Source organism: Vigna unguiculata, chromosome 9 (assembly GCF_004118075.2).
Source record: "Vigna unguiculata cultivar IT97K-499-35 chromosome 9, ASM411807v1, whole genome shotgun sequence".
Taxonomy (NCBI): Eukaryota; Viridiplantae; Streptophyta; class Magnoliopsida; order Fabales; family Fabaceae; genus Vigna; species Vigna unguiculata.
In genome coordinates this window covers 340,515-355,410 of record NC_040287.1, presented here as the reverse complement: position 1 = coordinate 355,410, position 14,896 = coordinate 340,515, and the positions used below count along the sequence as shown (strand labels likewise).

Here is a 14,896-nt window from a genome sequence, read left to right as displayed (position 1 = left end):
GGTGAGAAGATATTTTGTAGGATTTTCGCGGTTGTGAAGCAAAGTATTGAAGGCGGTTTGAAAATTCTGAAATTCTCTTTCTCTCTCTCTCTCCGCCTCCACTCAATTTAGCAGACTTTTAAGATATTTTCACTGCTGAACTTAAGACTCAGCATGAGGTGTCTTCTTCTTCTTCTTCTTACTTTTCTCGCGTGCAATTAGGGTTTTGGTGTGGTGTTTTTGATTAATGCAGCAGAAGCAAATTGCTTGAGAATGAGTGAAGTGGTTGCGGGTGGAAAGGGTGTGATGCAGACTCAGGAGGAACAGAGCAACAATGCCTCCATGGTTCGGTGGGAACGTTTTCTGCCTCGGATGGTGCTCCGGGTGTTGCTTGTGGAAGCTGATGATTCCACTCGACAGATCATTGCTGCACTTCTCCGTAAATGCAGTTACAAAGGTTTTTTTTTTTTTTTTTTTTCTTTCATTTTCTGAAAGATATTGTTTAATTCTGGAGAAAATTAAAACCACCTTTATTTCCTCTTTAAACGTGTTTAAAGTAAACAAACGAACACAGGTAGATATTTCAATAACTGGCTATCAATCTTGTTTGTTTCACTTACGACTTCATGTGGTCCTTTTTCCTGCATGTCCCGCTTAGCCACGTAATCCAGGTATGAATTAGCTTCGCGAAGAACATAATTTACCTTCACTCTGCTGCAGGAAAATCAAAATCAATCTTTAAAATACTCAGCAGATGGCTCTCGGCCTAGGAGTTTAATTTGTCTTAACAGTTAGCTAATCACAACGTACTTGAACTAAATATTCGTTATTTGTTTTAATTAAATATAAAGTGTATTGTTTCATGCAAATGTGTATTTTGTGGTGGCACTCTGTAAGTTATTTCCTTCCACGTTAGTGTTTGAAAAGTGAATTTACCTTCAAGCTCAAGATGCTTATGAACTTCTTAATTGCAATTTTTTGCATGCAGTTGCCACAGTTTGTGACGGCCTAAAGGCATGGGAGACATTGAAGAACAAAGCATCTGACATAGATCTCATATTAACTGAAGTGGATTTGCCATCAATATCTGGATTTTCACTTCTTAGTTTAATCATGGAGCATGACGTTTGCAAAAACATTCCCGTCATAAGTATGAGTTGACTTGTTGCTGTTAGTAGTTAGATATGGCTAATGGACTCAAATTTGTTCTCACCTTCTTATGGTTTTGCAGTGATGTCTTCTCACGATTCAGTTAGCATGGTGTTCAGATGCATGTTAAAAGGTGCAGTTGATTTTCTTATAAAACCTGTTCGCAAGAATGAGCTAAGAAACTTGTGGCAGCATGTGTGGAGAAGGCATGTCGTACGTCATATTCTTCAATATTATTCTGGCAATGTTTTGATATTTTTCTTTTGTCTATTAGTGTGAACACTTTGACTTGTATTTTCCTTTTCTTGCTTCAATTCACGTTTTCTATACATATAAGCGGGTCTCCTTAAAATTTAACACTGCCACAGATTGAACTTGGTTTTGCTGCAGAAAATCATGCTGCTAGCAATGATTCTAGCGGTTCTGTGGCTTCTACACCAAAAAATAATGAATGCAGCGAGAAAACAAGTGAGGTTCAAGTAAGTTTTTCTCTCCCAGCCTCTAAACTTTCACCGAAATAACATGTTGTAATATGACTGTTTCATATGTCAGTTTCTCGATTTCAGTGTTAGGTGTGAAACTACAACTAATTTTTTATTGCGCTAATTCAATTTCTGAAGTCTTTTCATCACTTTCATTGCTTGGCATGAGTAACTTACAAAGACATAAACCTTGAATCCCTTTTCCATTACATGTATATGAAACCACTCTTCTCCCAACTTGGGAAATTTTTATAGGTTAGGCTGGTTTCATGATTTTATTTAGAAATTGCATGTTTTTGCCAACTCCTATGTAGAGAGAACTTGTACATCTCCATTTTTGAAGCTGAAAGTATATGCATGAAAAATATTCAGGATATTTCACAGCTGAAGAGTTCTTCAAATCTGAGCGATATTGGCACAATTAAGCATGAAAACTCTACAAAATGTGAAAGGGAATCAGATAAACATAATGACAAAGCTGGAGGTGCGCAAGTTTCCTTTATTTTGTACTTTTGTTAAAATCTTTGCCCTTATTTTGTTACTCAGTTACAATTAGCATGTATTGCAGCCAAATCAATATTTATATCAGAAGATGAAGTGTGCAACAAAACTTTTAAACCAACAGGCTTAAGGCCAGGTCAAGGATATGATTTCGGTGAAATGAGAAATCAAGATGAAGTTCTAAGAATAGAGTTGACCAAAACCAATCCTGAGATTAATGCCGATATTCATGGATGCAGTGATGAATTGGAAAGTCCGTCTACTGGGGCCATTGACTTGATTGGTACATTCAAGACACTCCCAAAGAGCACTGATGAAAAATGTTGTTTCAGTAGTGGTAACGTTTCCAAGTTTGACTTTGATACACAATTGGAACTTTCGATAAGATATTTTCCTGGAGGCTCATACAAAGCTGTAGTTGAGGAAAGGCAAATATGGAACCATTCAAATGCTTCTGCCTTTTCTAGGTGAGTTCTCTACTATTTTTGGACTTTTTCGTTCTTAATCAAGTACTAAAGATAGGTGTTGTATGAAATTTTCTTTTTCCTAACAATAATAAATTTAGCAAAATCAATTTTTCCTTTTATTTCTATAATCTGCTTCATACGTGTACTCTCTAGTGGGAGGGGTGGGACGACTTGCCTTCTATTTTTGTAGGTCAAGAAATCAGTATCAATTCTTGCTTTGAGCTTTCAAAAAATACAGATAATTTTAATGATTTGTGATAAAAATAAATTTGCAGGTATGGTAGTAGTAAATTGTTGCAGCCCTTTTGTCCAACACCATCAACTATCTCTGCACAATTAACAAACGTTAGTCATGATTCTCAGAAATCCCGTGAGTTATTTGAAAACGCATCTACTTCTCATCAATATGGTGCAAAAGATCAAATTAAGGAGAAAATCACCACTCCGGATATTGGTCAATCTGGACAAGTTGATCCAAAATTACCGAACAGTCAACTTGGATTCTTTCCTGCTACAGGGGTTACTTATGATCATCACAAGTCAACTGGAAATGAAAATGTCTTCCCCTCTATGCTTTATTCTGAATCAGGTGTCCATCCCATATGGGCTCCAAAATCAGTGTTCCAGAAAGAGAGTTCTCCGCTTCCCACTAGTACTTCCTCCCAGTCTAAGCCTCAAAGTCGCAACTCAAAACATCGTCACTGCTCTGACGATGCAACCCATGCTTCTGATAAAAATGTAAATGACCAAAGCCATTTAGATTTTGAGACAGGGGACTCTCCTGCTGCTAGTCAGACTGCTGATACCGCTCTTTACCATGATACAACAAATCATAATTGTAGTGGTGTATACAGAAGCATTGGCTGCACAAGTGATGGAAATGCTACTTCAGCTAAGGTAACCCAGGACAACCACGAAAGTTTCATTGATATCGGTCACCTCAGTCATGATGGATTCATAGGGACAGATTCTCATCGCACCAGCCAGCGAGAAGCAGCTCTAACAAAGTTTCGACTTAAGCGGAAAGACAGATGCTATGAGAAAAAGGTATTGCTACCGTGCTATTACTGCTTCTGGAAAGAGCTACTTCTGAAATATTTATGGTAAAGGCATTATCGGGGCGTCATGCAATTCTTGCTGCCATGTATTTCTGAAACTGCCACAATTTAGGATTTGAAACTTCAGTAGTTTAGCGTTTATGTTATTAGCGGGTCTAGTCAATTTTGAAATTCCTATACCATATTTTAATTAAGAATCTCACCATTGAAATTGTGATTACTTTCTTGTCTAAGTTGCTTTTGAAAGATCCTCGCAGCTGCTTATTGTTGGATTTTTTTTGCATAGGTCCGATATCAAAGCCGGAAGAGATTGGCAGAGCAGCGCCCTCGGGTGAAAGGACAATTTGTTCGCCAAGTAGACAGTGGTCTTCCGGTATCAGATCTGGGTGGTGATTCCTGAAATTATTTTCTTATGGCTTCTTGAAATTACCTTCATCACTGAATTAAAATTTAACTTCCAGAACTGATTTGCCTCTCTCGACAAGGATTAACTATAGGTATAGTGTGTCTGGTGAAACATGTTTCCTTTTAGCGCTGTTAGTATTTTCTTATGAGTGGTCATCTTGGTTGTCTTTTAGAATGTAGGATTGTAATTATTTAGTAGGATTGATTTGAAATTTTGATTTTACCTCGTGTATATGTTTCTCTATTGAATGCTAGTATAGGGTTATTCGTTATATAGGCAGTGGTATGCTTTCATCTTAAAGGATTGAAATAAGATGTAAAATGGAGTTATATTTTATATGGATTGTAATCTTTTAATATTTCCATTGATCATTTGAGCCCCCTTTAAGAGTACTAGAGTCTTGGTTGCACAATCAAGCTAAGCTAGTCAGCGTAGGTACATTGGTAATTTGCTTGAAATTTCTGTAATCACTGAACATTGGTAAAAGCACTTGGACCCCACTGTTCATGTATTTCATTTTTCTTTTCCTAATTCTTGCTAATATATTATTTTCAGATTCTATTTTTATGTTTTTAACTAATGCGAAATTTAATGTCTAATACTACTAGACTTCATGCTTAGATAAAAATATAGCAAACGATTTTCTTAAACAGAGTTAATGATAGATTTTAATGTTTTCTTATAATTTGGATAAATCAGTTTTGAAGGTCTTAATTAGGGCAGCGAAAGCATAAATAGTGATAACAGGTGTGATGTGTATAAATTGTATGCGACGCGTGCATGCCAGATGTGGGAAACACACCACATGATGTTGAGTTTGCTGTAGGATCTTGAGAGGTATGGTCCAAACGGAACCAAACGTGTGTATAGCTGAAGAGAAAACACATAAGTGTTTGATATCTCATCTCTCTTTCATTGCATGCAGAAACTGTTCATTTTTTAAGTCTAAGTTTATCCATATGTCGGCGAAAGGAGTCAAATTGAGGCACATCTCCTTTAGCTCGTCTTTCGGTTCCCTCTCCTCCTCTACTTTTGTTCTCTTTTGGTGCTTCATTTATTTTCCAGAGCAAAAACCAGACCCCATGAAAAAGAAGTTATTCTTTTTGTTTTTTTTAACATAAGCTTGCATCAGAAAGCAGTGAACTTTGTTGGTTCCACATTTGATTTTCAATATAGGTTTGACTATTAGCATACACTGACATAAGCACAGTTTCCTTTTATTGAATCAGAAAATTTACAACAATTCATTCATTCTGTTAAATCACTGTGATGTCAAATTAAATAAGATCAAGATCTACAGGCTTACTTTTCTTTACTAACTAATTTCTACCAAAAAACTTGGAATGTTCCCAATTCTCATTGGATTAATTTTATAAAGCAATTAATTAGTTAACTCATTGTTTTTATTCACTCATCTTCATATGACAGTTAAAGCAAATGCAATTAGAAGTGAAACGAGAGAGAAAAACACACATAAATAGCTAGGAGTCTGAGTGGGGAAAGTAAAAGACATTGCCTGCAAAAGAAGTGATGAGTAATCAGAATCAAAATGTACAGAGTTATATTCTTAGCAAGAGATAGGCAAAGAAAAGTGAAAGGGAGAACAAGTAAAGAAGAAAAAAATTGGATTGAAAGAGATGTAAAAGCACTCCAATACCAAGTGACCCAATTCCAACTCTCCTTTGTGACTTTTGTGATCTATCACATTATTACAGCATCTTTCTTTTTGTAGAGACTTAGTTAAAAACAAGCAATTGTTGGATAATGATTTACAAAACATGATTAAAGTGTGTAAAGAGTGAGAGTTGCTTATCATAAGAAAAAAAAACAAAATAAAATGAGACACAGACACAGACACGTGTATGTATATATGAAAAAAATATGAAGTAAAAGCATACAAACACTTTGCTCTTAGATTCCTCTCCTATATTGACCTCTCACTTCTTCCATCTTTTCTCTCTTCTTCACTGCCAAACTCCATAGTCTCACACTGCAAACAAAGGAAAAATGTCGAAAGACAAAGATTCGAATGATCCGAGACGTGCAGCATGCACAGCCATCACCATCTTCCTCCTCTTAGCAGGTGTTACTCTTCTCGTGCTCTGGCTGGTCTACCGTCCCCACAAGCCCCGCTTCACGGTGATCGGAGCCGCCATCTACGGCCTCAACGCCACCACCCCACCGCTCATGTCGACCACCATGCAATTTTCAGTCCTCATAAAGAACCCCAACAGGCGCGTCTCCATTTACTACGACAGGTTATCAGCCTTCGTCTCCTACAGGAACCAGGCCATAACGCCACAGGTCCTGCTGCCGCCGCTGCACCAGGGTAAACACACCGCGGTATCGGTGTCTCCGGTGATCGGAGGCACCGCGATTCCGGTGTCGGTGGAGGTGTCAAACGGGTTGGTGGTGGACGAGGCTTATGGGGTGGTGGGTCTGAGGCTCATATTTCAGGGCAGGGTGAGGTGGAAAGCTGGTGCCATCAAAACTGCGCACTATGGACTGTATGTGAAGTGCGATGTGTTGATGGGTTTGAAGAAAGGTTTGGTGGGTCCAGTTCCTCTCCTCGGAGTTACACCCTGCGATGTCGACGTATGATGGTTTTTTTTTTCTGTCTTCAATTCAGTGTAATAATGTGCAACTCTATTTTTTTTATTCCCTTCGAAACCAGAAAAGTTATGTATAGGGGTTAGTTTTTTTGCAAATTCAGTGTGTTAGAAAAGGTAAAAGTGAAAGAATTTCCCAAGTTGCAGTGTACGAGGTTATGTTTTTATTAATTTAGAGGAACCAGGATGACAACGTGTTTCTTCTCTTGCTTCTCAAATTGTTTGTGAATGGAGTTTCTTCAACTGTGTTGCAATGGTTATGGCACTTGGTGCAGCAAAGTAAGGCATTAGCCTAAGTGATCTATAAAGTTCTATGCTTTTGTAAAGCCAAAAGTAAGCGTAATCGGTTACATAGCATTGATATTTTGATCTCTGGTTAGAAGGGGGAAAAAATGGTGCTAAAATTTGCAGGCCATGTGGGAATAGAAGATTTGGATATGTAGACTCTAAAAACTGGAGAATTATGTTGATATGAAGTGAAGTTTTGTTGCAGAAGGCAGTTAACTTTCATGGCTCCACATGAAGCAGGGCTTAGAATTATCCCTTCAGCATTTGCATCTGCTGCCATAGACAAGTGAGGAGTGGTGTTTTAGATATTGGAATGAGTGCATTGTTAGATGAACAAATAGACAGATTAAATAATCATTTGAAACTCACCAACTATTTCATAACCCATTTTTTAAAATGATCATTAAAAAATGAGTTTTTGTATTTGAAAACAGAAAAAAAAAATTAATAAAAATATAGTGAGTCTAAAAAATTACTAGATGTGAAAGTATCATGGTCCAATGATAAACAATTAACTATCATTTTTGGTTATTCTATTTACATACTTCAAATAATATATGCAAATTAAGAAATATAAGTAATATTTTTTATCGGATTATATTTTGTCGTACTAAACATGTTTTCAATGTTTCTAAAATTAATAGGTTTTGATTGTAGTATTTATAAAAAAAAAATCATTTTTATCTTTTAAAATGCTGAAATTTTACTTTGTATAGGTTATTGTGTGATGCTTTGCTTTTGACTTATCTGTTTACCAAAAGGACAATTCATAATCTTAAATAAAATCAACAACTAATGTATGGGATACAATGTCAACATCGATGCATCAGAAAACCTTGATTTCTAAATTAAATATTAGTTATTTGTTTTAAAATAAATTTTAAGAATAAAAAAGTAATTAATTGTTTAGAAGAAGTAAACTTAAAAAAAAATTACAAGGATGAAATTTTTAAAGGGATTACAACTAATCATTTTAAATTTTAGAGAGACAAAATAAAAATAATTTCTCTATTAAAAAAACCACTTATTCTATAGTAACTAGAAATATAATTAAATACATATTTATTTAGTATCACTAACTTTATAATATGCATAGTAACCTATTGCTTTAATACTTTTAAAACTTAATTATAAGCTATGATTAAGAAAATAATATTTAATATATTGTCCTAGAATTTGAAAATCAATAGTATTTCCCCCAAAAGTTAGGAATAAAAATAAAAAGAAATAATAGATAAAGATGAAAGTTTAATTAGAATATAATAATTAATTATAATCTCTAATGAATAAAAAGATAGGTGATAAAAGAAGAATGTTATAAATTCTAAGGCAGTGAATGGTGGGCATAGCATCTATGAAGCTTCCTCTCTAATGGAGTTTGATTTTGAGAGTGAAGTTTGGTGTGAAGGTATTGGATTCCCTTTTATGTGATTGATTAGTGCATAGTGGAATGAAGAACCACAACTTAGTAGGCAAAGGAATCACTTTTTCAATGTAATTCTTATTCAAGCTTCAACAAACCAAACACATTATAACTTTTTTCATAATCTTTCATATCTTCTGCGAAAGTGTTCTTTCTGCAAAGTTTTAAAAGTTGGATGTTAGAATCAAATTTTGAAAGTTAAGTAGGAAAGTGTACCATTCAATTTTCATCCCATATCAATTATCTATGGTGTTTTAAAGTTCTACATTAAAATATGTGAAATTTTGAAAGTTAAACAATAATATACGTAAATAAAATAGTTGAGCAGCAAAACTTCTGTGATTTAATTTATAGGGTTAAATATGTTTTTGTCCCTCAATTTGTAGTGAAAATTGGAATTAGTTCTTCTCGAAAATTTTAGTCCAATTTAGTCCCTTAACTTTAAAACTGTGAGGATGTAATCATTTCCACCAAATTTTGTTAAATTTATATTTAACGTTTTAAATGTATTTCATGATAGTATTCAAGTTGTAAACTCGTTTGAGATGTAAAATAAACTTAACAAAATTTGTTTATAAGGACTAAATTCACGCAATTATAAAACTGGAGGACTAAATTGGACCAAAGTTTTAGAGATGGACTAATTCCAGAATTTACTAAAAGTTAAGGGACCAAAAACATATTTAACCCTTAATTTATATATAATTTTAGTGTTTAAAACATACTTCTTTTTAGTCGGTTTTAGTTAATAAAATAGTTTACGTAAAATTTTGGTAAAAACTAATCACATGCCACACTAACTAATCCATTTAACATGCTACCTTACATGTTTTTATAAAAATATGCAACAGTTAAACATTATTATAAAAATGTATATTTAGATTTTTCTGTTTACGAGATTATGAGTAAAGAACAATTGATCTATATTTTTATATGTAGGAAAATTATTTAATTGTCATTTTACCAATGCTTGTTTTGTTTTCATTTATTTAAGATCAATAAGTAATAAATTATGTATAATATTATAATTGATTAAAAATACATACTTGTTATTTTAAAAACATGAAAATGTATACAAAAATGAAAGTAACAAAAATAAAATCTTAAATATTTTTTTATACGTACCAATCTATAAAAGAACAGGACAAATATTCGCATAATTAATGAACATGATTTTTTTTTTATCAGCACTAATGAACATAGTCTAAAAGCTTAAAGTAGCTATTTCCAAAAGTGAATAAAAAGAATAAAACATCAATACATTTTATGATGTAACTTGCATAGACAATTTTGATAATCCTAATTATTTATGTTAAAGTTTATAAAAATTAACTTTTTGATAACTCATCAGTAGCATACATAGTATTGGTGAAACTATATCAGCTTTATCCTCTCTTTTTGTTTCTGTCATTCTGAGGTGCTAAATTGATTATGGGCTCCAACAAATAAATAACTCAACAAAATCTACTCTGGATTTTACTTCCTGTAGCCCCACAGTTTCTTTTGTGGACTCCCTCAAAATTTCAAAATATGATTTTACTTTTCGTAAAACTGATTTCAAGATTATATATTTCAGAATAAACTTTTTTGGGATAAAATTTACGAAACAAAATTTTTAAGATAGAATTTTCAGGACTTGTGAAATGCATTCTGAAACAAGATTTTAAGAATAGGATTTCTAGAATAAGCTTTTCAAAAATTGCATATAATACCTTTCGAAAAGAATTTTTCGAAATATTTCTATATCAAATGTGTCTTGGAAAGAATTTTCCGAAGCAAGTTTTTTTTTTTTTAGTTTTCTCTTTTCTTCCTTTTTTTTTTCTTCCACTTAATAGTGCAGTTAGTAGGGGGTGTAGTTAGTAATTGTGGGGATGCAGGAAGTAATAGAGTTTTCCTTTCTTTTCAAGTTTGTTTGAGGCTGTGGGAGTTGTAGGACTAAAGTTTGGATTTTTTATTAGTTTTAATTTCACCATAATAAGATATTTTGGGAAGCTGTTTTTTCACATTTTAGATGAAAGATATTTTTGCATGATGATTGTAAAGAAAGTGTTAGAGTTGGAAAAACCATAAAAGCCCTATCCAAGAAGCCATGTCATGACACTATCCAGAATGAGAAGAAATGAGTGGTTCAGCACTTCAAACTGTGGCAGAAGCACTTCCACACTCCTTTCCCACATTATCAAACACCATTCACATTCATATCTATGCCAAAAAAATTACAAAACACGCCAAATAAAATATCTCAACAACATAATCTATATTCTTTCCCTGCTCGCCTCACAATCCTTCATACCACACTATACTTGCAATGGCCTCAACCCTCTCTTTATCCTCTTCCTCCACCCTTGTTGATGCCAAGCCTCCAAGGCAATCACCGGCTTCTTCCCCACAATGTGTCACCCTTCCCACTCTTCCTCCACCACCTCTGCACTCTCACACTCGTCCTGGGAAAACCGCTGCTTTCTGTAAGTCATTTATCTCAAAACCTTTCTCAGATTTCACAAAAATATGCAATGAATGGAAGTCTCAGGTTGATCATGCTCATCGATCTATGAATCATGGATATATTTCTAGCCTTGCTTCTTCAGTGTTATCAACTTTTAAAGTTTGAGTCTTTCAGGTCGCAGGATTGCTAGAAATGTTATGGGAATGGCCACCACGAGAGAGGCACCAGCAGCAGAAGTTGCCACAACTGAGGTTGTTTTTGCTGAGACGCCAGAGATTGTGAAGACTATTCAAGAAGCTGTAAGGATCTCAAATTATCTGATCAAGTAACGAACTTGTGCTAATTACAAAAGGGTAATAATGCATGTGAAGTTGCTATATATTGTGTTTCTGACTTTACTAATTAACGTTGGGTACGTAGTGGGAGAAAGTTGAAGATAAATATGCAGTGAGTTCACTGGCCGTAGCTGGTGTGGTTGCATTATGGGGCTCTGCAGGAATGATCTCAGTATGTTATTTTTGAATACTGATTACTGTGTTTTGTGCTGCCATCAAATGCATTATCAAATGCATTAACATAAGCAATGATTGTTACTTGTAACAGGCAATTGATAGGCTTCCTTTAATTCCTGGGGTTCTTGAGGTTGTAGGCATTGGCTACACTGGGGTAAGTTGATGAAACTGTTTTAAATTGAAAATGATGATGAATAGTATTTCATCTTCAATTTGTGTTTTCTTTGCAGTGGTTTGCTTACAAGAACCTAGTTTTCAAGCCAGACAGGTAGAGGCAGATTGTGTTGATAATAATTTAGTATGATTTGGTTGCATGAATTAATGAAGTTGATGTCCATAATGTGGTTGGTGTTACAGGGACGCTTTTGTAAGAAAGGTAAAAGAAACATATAATGAAATAATTGGGAGCAGCTAAAGCAGTGAGGAATTGGTGCTTAGATGCATTAGAGATCTGTCTTGCAGCATTTTTCGTTGAAGATGCAACCGTGCTTCATTTTGTCCCAATAAGCTTCTGACCATACTTCATCCCATGTAATTTATAATCTAGCCTCAAAAATAAATGTAATCTTTTTAATCTATCAAATCTACTTCAACATGTAAACATTTCTTCAGTTATATATATAGATATTATCCCTTTGTGAATTTCAAAGTTAACATTTTACTTCAGTTAATGCATGAATGCATGACTTTGAAGGATACCTTATCATTTAGACCATTTCATTTTCTGCGAGACCTATATATGGTTAGCATCTTGCTAAAATAACTTGTAAAAGAGAGCATCAACACAGTATATGAATCTTAAGTCACTTCTAAAATTGAAGCAAATGGAGCTTAAGACAAGGCATAAAGCAGAAAGGGAACATTTGGAAATATGTAAGTTACCATTATATATGTCACATCAAATTAGACTTCAATGGACATTATCATAACCTTCATTATTCAAAGTATGAAACTTAATGTTATTAGAGGTGTAAAAAGATACTCCTCCAATCTCTCATATATATATATATATATATATATATATATATATATATATATATATATATATATATATATATATATATATATCACCTGATATATACTTTGAAACATTGACGCATCATATTAAAATGATTTAAATTTTGACACATACCTAAATTTTAATAACCCAATTTAATTTTTTTTTAAAAGAAAATAGGAACTTAAGTAAAAAATAAATATAATTAATAGACCAAAACAAATTAAAGACATAAATTAGGGACTAAGTTTGTAATTAAATCCTAAAAAAATATGATTATTATTTCATGTAACGTACTAAATAAAAAATATACAATTAAATTTATGTTACAAAATTTTTAATTTGACTAGCTCATTTTGGCAACGTTTTAAACTAAAACATAAAGTAATTAAGCCAGTTTTTGAACTTCTGCATGTTCAAATTTATAAATCCTTTTATATCTATAAGTTGACCTAATTAATTAAAAACATAACTTGACCACCTTATTTAAAAGCCTGTTTAAAGGAAAAATGTTTCCAAGCAACTTATGATAATATATTATTCATGGAGACTATCTTATGAGCACTATAGTTTCCCTTGTTCTGTGATAGAACTTCACATTCTGCATAATAACATTGATTACTTGTAGAACTCCATAACCCAGGTGCCACATACAGAGCATATGAATCTGACCCCACTGAACCCAGATGCTTCTGCCAATTCTATCATTTGTTGGCGTGTTCGCTCTTTCCCTCCTGGGTTTTGAGTCATCATTATGAGATCAGATCCCAAAGCACCCTTCGCAGTAACACTTGTCTCAGCCACCATCGACACAATTGACTCCACCACAATAACTTTTCCATCATCACCAATCCCTTTGTAGCAATTCTTCAACACCTTCACGCAATGTTCATCACTCCAATCATGAAGTACCCACTGAAATTTTTCATCCACCAAGTTATCATGTCAATCAATCGTCTCATAAACATATCAAAAATCAACATTTAGATGCATATATACCCACCCACCTTCATAAAAATGGCATCTCCTGAAGGAACGCTTTCAAACATGTCTCCTCCCACATGCTCCACACCTGCAGATTAAACACCTGTGAGTTTATCATTTTGGTTTGTCAGAGTTCATCATAGATGAAGAATTGGAGACAATCAATACCTGGATGGAGAGGGGCATTTTCGACCACATGAGGCAAGTCAAAATTAATAGCCTCAATGTGAGGGTATTTGGATTTGATCAATTTGAGGTTGACCCCATAACCTCCACCAACGTCGACGAGCCTAGAGACATGCTCAAAACCATCGTATAACTCGAGAATCCTCTTCATAATCACAGTGGTGAGGCCTATCATACCTTTGTTGAAAACCTCGTTAAACCTGGGATCCACACGTGGATATTCGAAGGCATGCATGCCATGGGCCCTGTCGAATGCTACACCCCCTTCTAGGATTGATCCTTTCAGTTCGCTCCTGAGTCAACACCACCCCAGAACTCAACAACTGAAAAGTAAGAAAAGATTTATGTTGCAGGGAATAAGGGTGAGAAAAAGTTACCAGCTTTTGTAGAAGACCTCGTCCAGAAGCAATTTGACGGAGGATCCCAGTGATACACCTGGAGGATCAGTCACAAAAAAATTGGAAGCAGGAGAGAGTAGAACCTCTGAGGGTGTGGTTCTTGTTGAGGGATAGAACATGATAACAGAGAGTGACTAATCAAAATATTAAAGTATAATGCAAATTCTAGAACAATCTAGAAAAATCTAAGATAGAGTTGTTGAAATGTAAAAAAACTTCTAGAGTATTGGAGAAAAGTCTAGGATAGAAAGAAAAATCAAGAATATTTAATTATGTAGAAAAATCTAGAAGTATTTGAATTAGTTCTAACTAGGAGTTTCTAGAATAATCTATGGGTCTATAAATATCCATGTATACTACCATTTTGTAACATGAAGAACAACTAACACAATATCCAATACAACTGCTCTCAACTACAAAATACACTTCTCCAACTACTACTTTCACACTCTACTATCCACACATTTTCTCTATCCCTTCAACTATCCCTTTAACAACCTTAAAATACTAACAGTGGTACCAGAGCTACGTTCGATCATTTATTGGGCGTAGAAAAATTACTCTATTGCTTTCAAAACCTTCCTTCTATACTTCCAAAAGAAGAGAGTTTTTGCTCTTAATCTATGGCTTCTAACATTGTTCACTTTTCTTCAGTCCTCCTACCAGTTTTTACCGGTAAAAATTTTGACCTTTGGAAACTTAAACTAAAGACATATTTTATCTCACAAAAATTGTGGGATATTGTTCAATCTGGTTATACAAAACCAGATAATATTGAGACTCTATCTGAGGAGGAACGGAAAAAGCTAGAAGATTTTGAACAAAAGGATGCCCAAGCATTGTTTGTTCTTCAACAAGCTGTGGGAGAAACTATCGCCAGGAGGATCATGGATGCAGAAACTGCAAAAAGGGCATGAGATATTTTGGAAGAAGAATTTGAAGGCAATGAATAGGTATGCTCCGTTAAACTACACTATCTAAGAAGAGAATTTGAGACCATCAGAATGAAGG

At 34.3% G+C, this 14,896-nt stretch overlaps 4 protein-coding genes across 5 annotated transcripts; 3 read left to right on the top strand and 1 right to left on the bottom strand.

Moving 5' to 3' along the window:
* The first annotated feature begins 26 nt into the window (after positions 1 to 26).
* On the top strand, positions 27 to 5,641 carry LOC114164607 (two-component response regulator-like APRR9). Of its 2 annotated transcripts, XR_003599577.1 has the most exons (9): positions 27 to 436; positions 968 to 1,129; positions 1,211 to 1,341; positions 1,497 to 1,607; positions 1,983 to 2,094; positions 2,179 to 2,578; positions 2,854 to 3,625; positions 3,923 to 4,879; positions 4,968 to 5,641. XR_003599577.1 is itself a non-coding variant. In XM_028049334.1 (8 exons), exons 1-8 carry the CDS (start codon positions 253 to 255, stop codon positions 4,034 to 4,036), a joined length of 1,986 nt encoding a protein of 661 aa, XP_027905135.1. In that variant the 5' UTR covers positions 27 to 252; the 3' UTR covers positions 4,037 to 5,641. The 2 variants fall into 2 exon arrangements, 1 of the variants encoding a protein (XP_027905135.1); XM_028049334.1 differs by having other exon boundaries at positions 3,923 to 5,641.
* Positions 5,642 to 5,857: 216 nt separating this feature from the next.
* On the top strand, positions 5,858 to 6,869 carry LOC114164611 (NDR1/HIN1-like protein 12). The gene has a single exon (XM_028049340.1). The coding sequence runs from the start codon at positions 6,050 to 6,052 to the stop codon at positions 6,641 to 6,643; it is 594 nt and encodes a 197-aa protein (XP_027905141.1). The 5' UTR covers positions 5,858 to 6,049; the 3' UTR covers positions 6,644 to 6,869.
* A 3,674-nt stretch (positions 6,870 to 10,543) lies between these two features.
* On the top strand, positions 10,544 to 11,969 carry LOC114162849 (protein CURVATURE THYLAKOID 1B, chloroplastic). The gene is made up of 6 exons (XM_028046828.1): positions 10,544 to 10,827; positions 10,983 to 11,107; positions 11,229 to 11,315; positions 11,412 to 11,474; positions 11,551 to 11,588; positions 11,678 to 11,969. The coding sequence occupies exons 1-6, from the start codon at positions 10,671 to 10,673 to the stop codon at positions 11,733 to 11,735; spliced, it is 528 nt and encodes a 175-aa protein (XP_027902629.1). The 5' UTR covers positions 10,544 to 10,670; the 3' UTR covers positions 11,736 to 11,969.
* Positions 11,970 to 12,732: 763 nt separating this feature from the next.
* On the bottom strand, positions 12,733 to 14,142 carry LOC114162418 (anthranilate N-methyltransferase-like). The gene is made up of 4 exons (XM_028046289.1): positions 13,865 to 14,142; positions 13,470 to 13,780; positions 13,325 to 13,389; positions 12,733 to 13,232 (listed from the first exon to the last, which is right to left on the bottom strand). Exons 1-4 carry the CDS (start codon positions 14,002 to 14,004, stop codon positions 12,936 to 12,938), a joined length of 813 nt encoding a protein of 270 aa, XP_027902090.1. The 5' UTR covers positions 14,005 to 14,142; the 3' UTR covers positions 12,733 to 12,935.
* Positions 14,143 to 14,896: the final 754 nt, after the last annotated feature.